The sequence below is a fragment of the Canis lupus genome, chromosome 25 (assembly GCF_048164855.1).
Source record: "Canis lupus baileyi chromosome 25, mCanLup2.hap1, whole genome shotgun sequence".
NCBI classification, from domain to species: domain Eukaryota; kingdom Metazoa; phylum Chordata; class Mammalia; order Carnivora; family Canidae; genus Canis; species Canis lupus.
Window position 1 is genome coordinate 21084020 of NC_132862.1, and position 13557 is coordinate 21097576.

At 36.3% G+C, this 13557-nt stretch overlaps 1 protein-coding gene across 4 annotated transcripts in view; it reads left to right on the top strand.

Moving 5' to 3' along the window:
• Positions 1-13557, top strand: part of ITPR2 (inositol 1,4,5-trisphosphate receptor type 2) — a 470949-nt gene that overhangs the window by 81924 nt on the left and 375468 nt on the right. For all 4 annotated transcript variants that reach the window (XM_072798592.1, XM_072798594.1, XM_072798596.1 and 1 more), the window contains 3 exons: positions 7781-7896; positions 8678-8764; positions 10745-10903. In XM_072798592.1, coding sequence (XP_072654693.1) covers positions 7781-7896; positions 8678-8764; positions 10745-10903 — 362 coding nt within the window. The remainder of the gene's footprint in view (positions 1-7780; positions 7897-8677; positions 8765-10744; positions 10904-13557) is intronic.

Consider the following 13557-nt stretch of genomic DNA (forward strand, 5'->3'; position numbering starts at 1 on the left):
AATTCACTGCTCAAGTGTTTCTAGCCTGCAACTTTGCTATTTCTCTTAAGTCAGAGTTGCAGATACTTGGATAGTCTCTTTTAAATTTTTCAGTCCTTGCAGAAGTTTAGCATTCCTTGGAGTATGAAACCAGGGAAAGCTAGACTACCATCTTGTATGTTTTAATTTGAGAAATACAGAGTGCTTTCTATTAAATTGTGGTGGTCTTTGGAGACATTGATGTGGATTAAGTCTAAAAACTAATTTTGAGACTTTAGGATGGATCTGTAATACATGGCAGTTTCTCTTTCTTCATTCGTAAAACTAATGCTGATCTTAAAAGGTTTTGGAATTAAATAAGGGAAGGTATGTGATAACCTCTGATATATAGGAGACACCATAGCAATATATTATACACATAAATAAAACTACAAGTAAACATATAAAACTACTGTATATGTATATATAAAACATATTGTATATGTATCTATATATCTATATACACATTTATGTATATATAAATTCCCTTTTTTCATACCTAATATTTGTGTAGTTGGGTTCAGAAACTTGGATTTAGGTTTCTGAATCAGTCCTTTTGACTCTTGATTATCGGTGTCAATATGACACTTTGAGAATGGGATAATTGATTGAAAAATTATACATTATGATTTCCTGATAGAAATTCCATTTATGAATAGTATAATAGTTTGCTTAATGCTCAAATTTCAACCTTGATTAGAATGAAAATTAACATTGATGCATTGGAATTTTATTTTTCTCCCCAAACCAAATGAAGCAAAATAAAAGTTTCATTTGTTTTTGAATATTTACTTAATGTATGAATTAGGTGATTAATGTTCTTGAGACAAAGATATGTAACGTTCTTATTGATGTTTTAAAACAGTTATTTAGAGACATATGCCTATATGGCATATTTCCTATGAAAAACCATTCATTAGTTTCTTTTGAGGTATTATAACTGTTGTAGATATATATATACACGCATATATATCTCTTTATAATATTTCTCTAGAAGCTGTATTACATTGCAAGACTATGGCAGCATGGAAACGAGGCACATCTCACTCTCTGAACAATGTTTTTTTCCACTGCATATACTTGCTAAATACATTAATAACTGCTTTACTAAATGCTTTAACAAATCAATCTTTAATTGGCTAAAATCACATCTATTGTGAGGAAGTATTCTTCGGATTTGGTAATAAAAATGGAATTTTTTGAGGAGTTTCTACTTCTCAACCAGAGATGAGCTGGAGATGTCAGATGAATGCGGTCTTCAAATATTTAGGGCTATTGTGTAGAAGTCAGATTAGATTTGTTCTAATTGACCTCAAGGTACACATGTAAAAATTTGCCTCTGTGTGACAAACCTGCTCCCAGATGGTATCATCACATGGAGACAGAACATTTAGTTGGATTCAGAGTATCTCAGTTCAAATTCCAGCTCAATTCCTTACCAACTTTGTGGTCTTAAGAAAAATCTCCATTTCCTTCTCTAGGATAGGGGCAAAATAATCCTAATTAACTCTCAAGGTCTCAAATGATCTTTACTATCAATGTGTAGTACTCTTGATAGTTTACAAAGTGTTCCATGGGAGTAAACTGAAATGAACAAACCAAATGTGGTCTTAATGTCCCCTACACCGAAAAGCCAGTCACACAAGCATTCTGTGTGTGGTTGAACTTGTTCATATTTATAATTTATTTTGATCTAGAGGTTCTATCATGAATGACCTAGGCAACTCACTCTGAGTTTTACTTCTTTATTTCAGGTTAGATTTTATCTGAAGCCCCTTGGAGTTCTAAAATTTTAGCAGTCTACAAGTGTGTAACTACAAAAGGCTATTTCCCTCTTTCTTCAGTACTGAAATAGCTGATTTTTGCCTCGAGGAAGTTATCTTGCATCTTCATGGTTGCCCATCCATGATAAACTATTTATTTATTTATTTATTTATTTATTTATTTATTTATTTATTTAATTTATTTATTTATTTATTTTCATGATAAACTGTAATGTTTGCTAATATCTGTAACAAACTTTCTTTGGCCTTTCTAACATTCTAGAGGACTCTTTCCCTCTTACATAGTGTCTCTACCCTTGCCTTGGGCTATGACTGAGGGAGGTTGATGTTTGGTTTGAAATTTCTATGCCTAAGCAAAACAAAACACGCTCCTTTTAAAAACACACTCTAAACATAAAGAGTTTTATACAAACACTGTATTTCAAGGTGCTTTCTTAGAGAAACTGAAAGACAAAGGAGAGCTTCAGTTATGTTTTCGGTTAATGAATGTGTACCTGTCTTCTGGCCAACTCTGAATTCTAATTACTGGTGTCCAATGGCTTTTTGTGTGCCTGTCCCTTACCCTAGGGAGAGTTTTCTTACTACTTTCCATTTTATCATTGGGAAGGTCCCATAATATTCATTGAATTCTGCTGCATCCTGTTTATATCATAAAGAGAAAAATGAAAGCTCCAGATGTCCTCCCTCCCCACCTTTCTCCACGTGGAAATAATAAAGCCCTTTGGCAACTGTGTTCCCTGTAATCAGTATGAAGTAATTTTACAAGGTACCATGAAAGAGCCATTTGTTGAATGCCCGCTTTGTGACAGGCATTTGCTGATGGTTTAATATATCTTATGTCATTTAAATCTTACAACATCTTTAGGAGGGAAGAGAAATGAAACAGAAAGTTTTCTTTCCACCATTACCAAAGGAAGTGGCTGGCCATTACATAATTTAAACTTTACATCTAGTAGCCCCAAATGGAGTCCTATAGACAGTTTCTGGGTATGTAGAAACTGCTTTAGATGCAAATATTTAGTACGGATACAAAGCAAAACATTTCAAAACTATTTAGATAGATGTTGTTAAGTGGAGGTTTAGACTGGTTTCCTGCCACATTTACATGGAATCATGTGGAAAGGTAATTCTCTGGGATCCACATTATGTGCTCCATACCGTTTGACTGGCTTTCGTATTTCTTTTTTCCACCCAGCCAAAAAATGCTACTGATTCTTTCAGTTTAAAGTGAACCCTTCTGGGAGGCTTAATTTTCTTCCAGAGTTGTAAAAAAAAAAAAAAAAAAAAGTTGTAATTTTAAGGTGTTGTTCTTATAATATTGCCTGATTGAATATATCATGTTTTGTAGGATTGCTAACATATCCTGAACTTCTGTAATTCTGCAAAGTTATTGGTGTGAGGTCTCCAGGTTAAGCTTTTTAAAATTTTTTTAACTCAAAACTCCCTTTTATTTGTGCTTTTAGGGTTTGCTCTATGAGGCGAAACTTTCCTTTTTAAAAATTATTCTTTGAGTCTTGAAATGCTGAGAACATTGTTACCTAATTAACAAATGACACTGAGCTGTTTTCTGATTGGAAAGCCTTTTTCTTATATACCTTTCCATTTAGAGAATGAGCGGACCAAGAAATACTAGAGGGCAGGGTGAGGAGGGCAGATGAAAGAAGATAGCTAGGAGAGAGCAGGATTCCCACTCATGGAGGTTTGTCAAAGGCTCTACCTGCACTACTATTAGGGATTGTGTCTGTGTATTTTAAAGGCAACAGAGATCGCCTTCTCTGCTTACTGCCATGCTGTTTCAGGGAATTCGAGAATTTCATGCAAAAATACACTGTGCCATCTTAAACCACAGATATGAACATCTAGTTGTGAACTGAGCATTTTTGGTTTGTGTGCAGATTTAACCTAAGAACTCTGCTCCTTGTTGCTCTTTGCTGGGAGCTCTGTCAAGGTTTGGTCATCTAAATCTTAGTAAAGCAATTGCTGAATGAATGAATGAAGATAATAATATCTTACGTTTATAATAGGGCTTTAAAGTTCACAGAGTACTTTCACACAGATTTTCTTTCTGCAAATCTCAGCAGTCCCGTGAATGAGGTGTGGCAGGTATTATTAACACTTTTATTATGCAATAAATTTAGAATCAGACAAAACATGTGACTAACCCAAGACCAGTAGATTTTTTTTTTATGTTTTCTAAAAGAGGAAGAGGGAATTAAACACACAAACACCCATCACCATTGCCACCATCAACAAGAAAAGCATTTTTACAGACATCTGTGTATGCCCCACATTCTTTCCCATCAACCAAAATAGTCCCGTGATACTAGTTCCCACACAGAACGGATGGGTTATTTATTTACTGTAGTACGAAATGAGATGTGGCCTATGGGAGGCTGCTGAGGATGACGGTAGAACCAGGGCCCTGGAAACGGAAAGGCTTTTGAAATTGGAGGCTTTGCATCTCAGACATGGTGGATGGAAGCTTGTTCCTCTGGTCTTCACTTTCTGTCCTTCTCACATCTCCTCACCCCACGTCTCATAGGTTTTTAAGCCTGTTGGTTCTGCTGCTTTCTTTGAAATCTATGGCTTTCCCCGAACTACCGCACAGCCCACATGAGCTGCCCTATCTCTCAGCAAGCACACCTAACAGGGGGCTTCCTGCTGGTCTCCTTGTCTCTTGTTCACCTCGTCTTTCACACATCTTTAACAGTTTAAAACCCTTTAAGAGTTCCTTTTCCAGTGAATAAAGTCAAATGACTCCCAATCTAGCACATAGTACTCTACAGACCCGACTTGCTACCCACTCTATTCTCATTTCACAGCCTTGGCAATAGTTTCCCGTACAGTTAGCAGGTCCTTTAGTACTTTCCTTCTCTGCTTTTGTACCCACCATTGGGTCTCTCTGGTATGCCGCTCCCCTCCATGTATTTGAGCCCCCTTGTCAATGTGCTGAATTAATGTTGGTTCTTTCAGACTTGGCTTGTGTCTTCTCCTTTGGGAGGACTGTTCTGACTTCCCCTGGTGAAGTTGGCCACATGCATCTTTGTATCCCATAGTACTTTCTCGAGAGTCCCAGCGTGAAAGCTCCAACACATGGTAGATGCTCGTCTCATTCCCTAGACTGTGAACTTTCTGGGGAGAGAACCTAATTCTTTGTACCTAGCAGCACAACCAGACCAGTAAACATGGTTTGGCTGGATGTTTGGCCTCACTTCACAATAACCTCAGCCACAACAGTTGGGATCATGACACACACAGTCTGCTTGCTAGCTACACAAAGATACCACTAATTAGGAGTGGTACCAGGGTAAGCTAGAATTTAGCAAAAATATTTTTTCCCTTAAAGGACCATTTCCCAATCAACTTAGTTAGGATTCTGAAGTAATGGAAATGGACACATTTTTCTCTTTTCATGCATGAATGAAGTCAGAAGTATAGGCTGCAGATTATGGGGTTCAGTTCCACTTGAATATGGATTTGTGTTTTTGTTACACTAAAACAATGTAGAATTCAGTTGTTGGCCTAATACAGGACAGTCAGAATAGTCTGCTGCATTACACTGGGAGCATTCTTTTGGTGGTAACTGTGAACAGCCTCTATATTGGTGCTTGAAAAAAATTTGCATATTCTCTTTGTAGTTACTAATATGTAGGAAATAATTTCTAGGGTTTATAAAATGTGTTGTCAAGGGAAACAGTTTTCAGGCCTAGTTATTTGGTTTTCACACACACGTGCCAAGTAGTGATACCTGTATCATACTATAATTGTGATGGTCTCTCGGCCTACTTTTAGCAGATAGAAGGTGTCTGTTTCCTGCTATGTATAAAATTTTTACTCATCCACATCAGCAACTTTTATTTATTTATTTCTTTTCACATCAGTAACTTTTATTTTTTTATTTTTTTATTTTTTTATTTTTTAAAATTTATTTATTCATGACAGACACAGAGAGGGAGAGAGAGAGGCAGAGACACAGGCAGAGGGAGAAGCAGGCTCCATGCAGGGAGCCTGACATGGGACTTGATCCTGGGTCTCCAGGATCCGGCCCTGAGCTGAAGGCAGCGCTAAACCGCTGAGCCACCTGGGCTGCCCCCACATCAGTAACTTTTAAAACGGAAATTAACAGTTTTCTGTAGCCTATGTGTAGATGGAGGAAGAGAACAATCAGAATTTGTGTTTGTAATTACAAGCTATAGGAAAAGTCATTATTTCTTGTTTTTAAAAATTTCTTTTAAAATTTACAGTTATATGTCTTGATAATTCATGCCATTAGAACCATAAGAGAGAGAGAGAAAAAAAAAGAACCATAGGAGATATTTGAAAAGAGATCAAGGCCATCATTTAATCTTATAATTATTTTTAATAAGGTTTTGTTTATTTATTAGAGAGAGAGCAAGCTTGAGTGGGGGGAGGTGCAGAGGGAGAGGGAGAAGCAGACTCCTCACTGAGCAGGGAGCCAGACAGGGGCTCAATTCCAGGACCCTGAGATCATGATGTGAGCTAAAGACAGATGCTTAACCGACCCAGATCCAGCCACCCAGGCACCCCAATTTTATAATTATTTTAAAGAGACTATATTGAGTATGCATATAATGTAGTCACGAATGTAGTGAAATTGACTGAATTTTATTATATTGCATTATATTTTAAAGACTATTTGGGAGATGGAGCATGAGTGGGGTCAGGGATCAAGGGGGAAGCAAACTCCCCACTGAGCAGGGGGCCCAATGTGGGGCTCTATCCCAGGACCCTGGAATCATGACCTGAGCTGAAGGTAGACAGAGCCACCTGGATGCCACCTGAATTTTATTTTGTGATACATGTTTAAAAAATGAGAATGGGGTAGCTGGGTGGCTCAGTGGTTTATCGCCGCCTTCGGCCCAGGGCCTGATCCTGGAGACCCGGGATCGAGTCCCACGTCGGGCTCCCTGCATGGAGCCTGCCTCTCTCTCTCATTGTGTGTCTCATGAATAAATAAATAAAATCTTAAAAAAAATGAGAATGACCCTAATATTAACACATCAACCAAAAATAAAGTAAATTTATCATATTAAATTAATACTTTCTTATGAAAAAAAATGAAGATGTTTGGATTTTCTGCATTACTACTCGTTTGAATATTGGGAGTTGATCTTTATTCTGGATTGTAGTTCATTTCACGAACATACAAAATCATTCAGCATATGGAAGGACTATTTAGTCAAATTTCCAATCTCCTCATTGAAAAGAAAAAATGTATTTAGCTTTTGACTTAGAGATATCATTACCTACCCATCTGAATATTTAGTACAGGTATGTGGAAACTTGGGGAATGGATGACTGAAATGTGATTTATTTATTTGTTTGTAAAAAGATTTACTTATTTATTTGAGAGAGGAAGAGAGAGAGATAGTTCAAGTGAGTGTGAACAAGGAGAGGGTCAAAGGTGGAGGGAGAGAGTGAATCTCAAGCTGAGCATGGAGCCTGATGCAGGTCTTGATCTCAAGATCCGGAGATCATGACCTGAGCTGAAATCAAGAGTCAGACACTCTACCTACTGAGCTACTGAGGCACTCCTGAAATGTAATTGTGATTGATTGTTTCTACTATTTGCATCACTTTGGCCGTCAAAGACATACCATGAATAAATAATTGTGCAAGGTAGGATGGTGCAAGTCACTAATCTCATTCTATTCACTTTCTAAGACCAGGTACCTCATTGTAATTAAGAAGTACCTTATGTGTAATGATTGCGTTCACTTGGTTTTTTTAATAAATTACACTAGCTATGATAGCCTCTCAAAAACCTAACCTAATGAAGAAGAAGGTATTTTAACAGTCTAAATAATTATTTGGAAAGGATGTTATGGGGGAGTTTGAGTTGACTGGGAGATACTTTCTACTCAGGGATTGTAAGATTCCAGTGCTAGGCTATAAGGAAAATCTAAGAAATGCTGGTTGCCTTAGTTACAGTGTTTTTGTTTGTTGCTTTGTCATAGACTGCCTCTTTAAGGTGTGCCCTATGAACCGATATTCTGCCCAGAAACAATATTGGAAAGCTAAGCAAGCCAAACAGGGGAATCACACAGAGGCAGCCTTGCTGAAGAAATTACAGGTAAGGGCCAGGCTTCCATTCGTCTGGCTGAGGCTAGCCCAAGAACAGCAATAACAAACCATCTATTTTGTATCTTGGTGATTTCACTCAATGCACAGAAACTTAGAGTAGATGCAGCAACCCATTGAAAGTGGAAGGGACTTTGAAGTTATAGGGTGTGACCGCTCATTTCCTGGCATGTAGCTCATACATTCCTGCTGCTAATTTTTAGGGTGTGCCAGACTAATTCAAGATTCACATAAAACTGGAAACAATTCAGAATCTCTGAGGAATAGCAAATCCAGTTATATTTTACTTGGCATAGTACTTAATTTTTTTCCTGAAAAACTAGAAAAAAAATTGAAAGTCTGTTGCTTCTGGTCTGGATTGAAATTTGGTAGAACTGAAATTCTGTGTTATTAAAATTCCTGCTACTTTCAGAATCGAAACTTTTGAGTCTTTTGAAATTCACCCACTATATTTATATTGTTTGGTTTATCTAACAATATTCCTTCTGAAACTAATTTTGTAAGACCAAAGAGCCTAGTACTTCTCTGAAACTTTTAACATAAAAACATCCCAAGATATTTTTTGTCACATTTCAGCATCAAATTGACATAATAATCATACTATATTAATCATTTATTTAATTGTTGGTCGCCGTGCCCCCAGCCCCAAGGGTAAAGCAACCAGCCTATTTTGTTCATGGTTATAGTCTTCGTTCCTAAAATAACCTTGTTTGTTAATTATTGCATTCTGTTTACTATGTTTCCATGCTGAATATTTGATAATCATTTTACAGCATGCTGCAGAACTGGAACAAAAACAAAATGAATCAGAGAATAAGAAACTGTTGGGAGAAATTGTGAAATACAGCAATGTCATACAAGTAAGTCTATTTACTTTCTCTTAAACAAGGTGAATATTTTATGGGTAATTTGCATTTGCATAGCAATGTCACGCTGCATTAAAATTTGGGGATACAATAGTTTGTTCTTTGATGCCAATTATGAATATTTTCAGTTGATGTTCAGCACAGTATTCTGTATGTTTGTGACTAGCCTGATGTCTATACATAAGAAAGTGAGCTTATCTAGATGTATGTGCAGGTTATTACATCAAAAGGAGGAAGATGGGGAAACATAATTTCTAAAGTTCTACAGTAAAATCCTTCTTTAGAATTAATGGGACTACTATGTAACATATGAAGCTTTATTTCTTCATTTTGTAGAGAGAGGAAAGTTTTTATATTGTACTTTTAGATGGAAATCGTCCTTGAGTTGTTATTAAAAGATTTATTGCAACAAGTGTGCACAATGATTTATCTCAGCTGCATTCCTCTTTTGTGCTTCACTTAGATCTTTCAGCTTTTTACTTGATTATTTGTTAATATATGCCCCACCCTGTTCCAAAAAGAATGTAAGGCATTTTCAAAACTACATACCACATAAGATAAAATAGAAATAAATAAGGCAACTGGGTCAAAGGGAAAAGGTTGGTTAAATGAATAAAGTGAAGTTGGGAGGAAGCGTGTTTATAAAATCCATGTCTCAAAGTCTGGTCAGCTTTACCTGGACGCCTTTTTATTGCTCACCGTGCTTTAAGGGAAACATAGTGTGTTATAGCACTCACTTAGGATGTCCTTAACATAGAACAAAGTCAAAGGTCGAAGCACGAAGTTTCCCAGGAAGACCAGAAAACTATTCCTCCAATGAGCTCTCATAAAGAGGACACTGTTTGATAGAGTAAATAAAAGTCTTCACAACTTCCTTACAGTAAACACTACAATGAGGTATTTCTTAGATATGTTTTAAAAAATAATATTGCCTCTTGTTTTGTTATTGGCCAATGATAAAATGCCAGTGCACATGACCGTCAGGGCAGCCCTCTCCTGGGACAAGATGAAAGAGAGCCTGGATCTACAGTAACCCAAATGTAGGACTTAATCTAATAATAGCTGATATGATACCTGTGGCATGGGTGGGTTGCATGTCTCTTGAGTAATCCTCCATAAATAGAATTTTTCTTAACCAAGTTTTGATTAATATTAAATGCCAACAAGTAGAACTTATGTTTCTTGTCAAGAACCTGATGCGCAAATGTTTGCATAGTCATTTACGGGCTGAGCCACGTGCTCTAACAAGTTAGATTCCAAAGGAGTGAGGTTGGGCCATGAGGGTTTCATTGGTTCATGAGATAGTTTCTTTATTATATTGAGGATATTAAAATGACCATTCTGTTTTGACATGGTTGTCATAATAGGAAGGAAAGGTTATTTGTGTTTCAGCTTTTCTACTCAGTAGAATAAGGTCTTGGAAAGGTTTTGTCCATGGTGTCCACAAAGTCTGGGAAATGATACTTCTGTGCTCATCTGACAAAAGAATAGAATCAGTGTCCTCCTGCAGGGATTTTGTGGAATGCAAAGCCTCCCTCTTCACAGAGGAAGTGGTAGGCTGTCATGGCAAGGATAGTTAATGCTACTAAGTGGTTCGGTGCATTATTTTAGTTTCCTGGTTATTTTTTGGTATATTCCATTTTTGTGTCTGTGCAAGAATGGAGAAAATGTGATTTGGGGGCATTTCCTGGTCTTCTTTGGGAAGCCTGATTTTATCCTATTATTTATCAGTAGATGAAAATTTTCAGAGGTGTCCTCTGGTTTGATTTCTCCATGTGCCCACGTCATTGTAGGGTAGAGGTGAGAAACCCAAAGAAAGTCAGCTTGGAAAGATGGTGAGAAGTTTGAATAGAGCTCCTTTGTTTAACCTGCACCCCAAGCAGTATTATATGGGTACAAATATACATATAAACATATACATGTAATTAACGGAGGACATCAAAGAATAAAGGCGGTAATGTCTTTTTCCCACAGCTGCTGCATATAAAAAGCAACAAGTATCTGACTGTCAACAAGAGATTACCTGCTTTGCTGGAGAAGAATGCTATGCGTGTGTCCCTGGATGCTGCAGGAAATGAAGGGTCTTGGTTTTATATTCATCCCTTTTGGAAGCTGAGAAGCGAGGGTGACAATGTATGTAAAAATAAAATTGAGAGAAATGGTGTGTTCCTCAAGACAGTAATTCATAATAAGTAAGAAAATCCAGATAGCACAATGAAAGGACATGTAGTTTTCAATCAACACATTTTTATGGTAATCTCTTTAAAAGGCTAAAACTATTTATTAATAGTGTAAATTGTGCTTGGGAATCAGAAAAAGACAAATTTCAGATTAATTAAAAAATCCTCTTCCAGCTGGAATTCATGTGAAAGAATTTAAGTAATGTTAACATTGGCCCAGGCTTTTAAAGGAGAGGTAGAGTTTGCTTCCTTTCCTAATCAGAAGGGAGCATGATTGTAAGGAGAAAGCTATGCTTAGGAAATATTGTTTATCCCTTTGATTTAGTAGAGTAACAGTGAATTATGATAATATTTCATATACTGGCTCTATGGTATATTGATGTCTAAAGTATGAGGAACTATATAGATGGGCACTTGCTTGTTGATGACAGCATTTAAGATATGTTTTGGAATACATTTTTGTTGTATCATGTAAATTTTAGTAGTTGCTGAAGTATTTTCTGCTAGCTGATAGAGTAGAGAAAATAAAAATTATGTGAAATGATTCAATAGGATCAATTGTTGGATATTTTTGTTTGTAATAATGTAGTAAGTGACCATTCCTAGTACATGAGAAATGCTCAATAAATGCTGAATAACTTCCATAAAAAGAACATCTCACAAATATTGGGCCAGGTGATCAAGAAAAATAGTTGAGATTAAAAAAAATTAACATCATAAATTCAAAGCAATATAAAAATATAATGCTTCTGACAGTTTTCTCAGTACTTTGATTACATTTTAAAGATGTTTTGGATATTTCTTATGCTAGAAATGTCCTCTTTTATAGTGAATCTATTTTTTCAGCAAATTTTGAAATACAAATTCAATTCCACAGGATGCAAGCTTCATGGTTTAATTTGGTTAATAAATCCTCCTTAGGTAAGGTTTGGGAGATGCATGGCATGCAGGAACGTAATGCACTTTAAGTCTTGTGTCGGATTCCTTAAAAAAAATAAAGTCCTACTTGTTTATTTTTTGGCATCAAGTGATGTGTGCTGTGAGCATGACATATATGTTAATTTTGGTAGGTAGTTCATTACAATCAACTCTCAATTTTTTAGGGACTGATTATGTCCTTCAGGAACAACCTGTGTCTTTTGGTTCCTTTCTAGTAATGTTTCCCACAGAGTTGTGTCCCCGCCTGTAGGTGGTCAATGAAAATCAAGCTTCAAAACCAGCAAAACCTGAGCTCAAGCTCTGAGGGAATATGAGGAAATGATTGGACAAATTAGGGCCTTTAGATTAGCTGTGGATTTTATTAATTCATTATATTTATTTATTCATTTTGTCTATTCCTTTCCCTGCTCCCAGAGGCCTTTATAGGATCAACTGAGAGTTGAATGTAATGAACTATTTCAAATAATTAGTTGTACTGGGGTGGGGGAAACTTCTCGTCCAAACACTCCATCTTGGTCAAGTGGACAATGTAATTGTTCAGTGCAATATAGAAATCCTCCTCTGTCGATGTGCTCTATAAAGCATGGCTAAAACAACCTTCCACATGGCTTTTTTGCTGGAACAGCTTACTGTTTTTGCTCACCACTATGTAGCTGTTGTATGTGATTGAGGTTGCTGCAAAAACATAAGCATACCCACAGCCCTCTCTTTGCCACAGAAATAATTGTATTGTAATGCTCATTTTCTTCCCTAGGAATAGGTAGCATTCTTTAGCAATAGATTTCATTCTAGGATTCGAAAATGTATTTTATTGAAGGCAGTTGGAAATACTGTCACATCATAACAAGTGATTTAATTACCACTGATTTTCTTTAAAAGCATATTAAGCTAGGAAGAGGAAATTGTAAGGTTCAAAGGGTTTTTAAAATTATAGTTTACTATTTAGGAATTAGTATGTTGTGATTCAGATTCTAAGTATTCAGTAAGATGTTCGGTGACTGAAATGAAATGTGAAAATGAGACTGATGATATTTTGGGGAGTAAAATGCTCATATTCTCAAAAATCAGTGGTTTCTACCATTAAAGGATGGTGTTCTATCTTATAGAATTGTCAGTTAGTTCTTGGGGAAAAATAGATTCATGAATGCTTCAACTTTTCAGCTATAAAGAAGCTCTGGCTTGTTGTTGAAAAGTTAGAAAGTCCTTGGGGGATAGCAGAGTACATAAATATTTCATTTTCATTTATTTTCCCATGATTGAATGGTTAATTTTTCATTTTCAGCTTTGATCTAAGAAAATATTAGTTCTTTACCTTAATGGTAGATTTTAAAAAGGAGAAAAGCCCAGATAATTCTTTCAGTCAAGAGAAAAATTAAACTCTTAGGGAAAGAGCCTCTTCAAATAGCAAGTAGATTTTGCTATTTTGCAAAACTAGATCTCTTGGAATTCTAGCAAAGGCAGGACTAGATCCCTGGTGTTTTGGTTTTTACTGCAGTGTTCTTTTTACCATGCCAGGTATCACTTCAAAAAAAGGGTAGCTGCCAGTAGCATTATATTGCTCTTTATTTTCAATAAAATCTCAGCTTAAATTTTTATGGCTGTTGGATAGAATCAACAGAAGTGCTTTTGGAATTGGAATTTTTAAAAGATGCTGTGTACTAGGGTGAG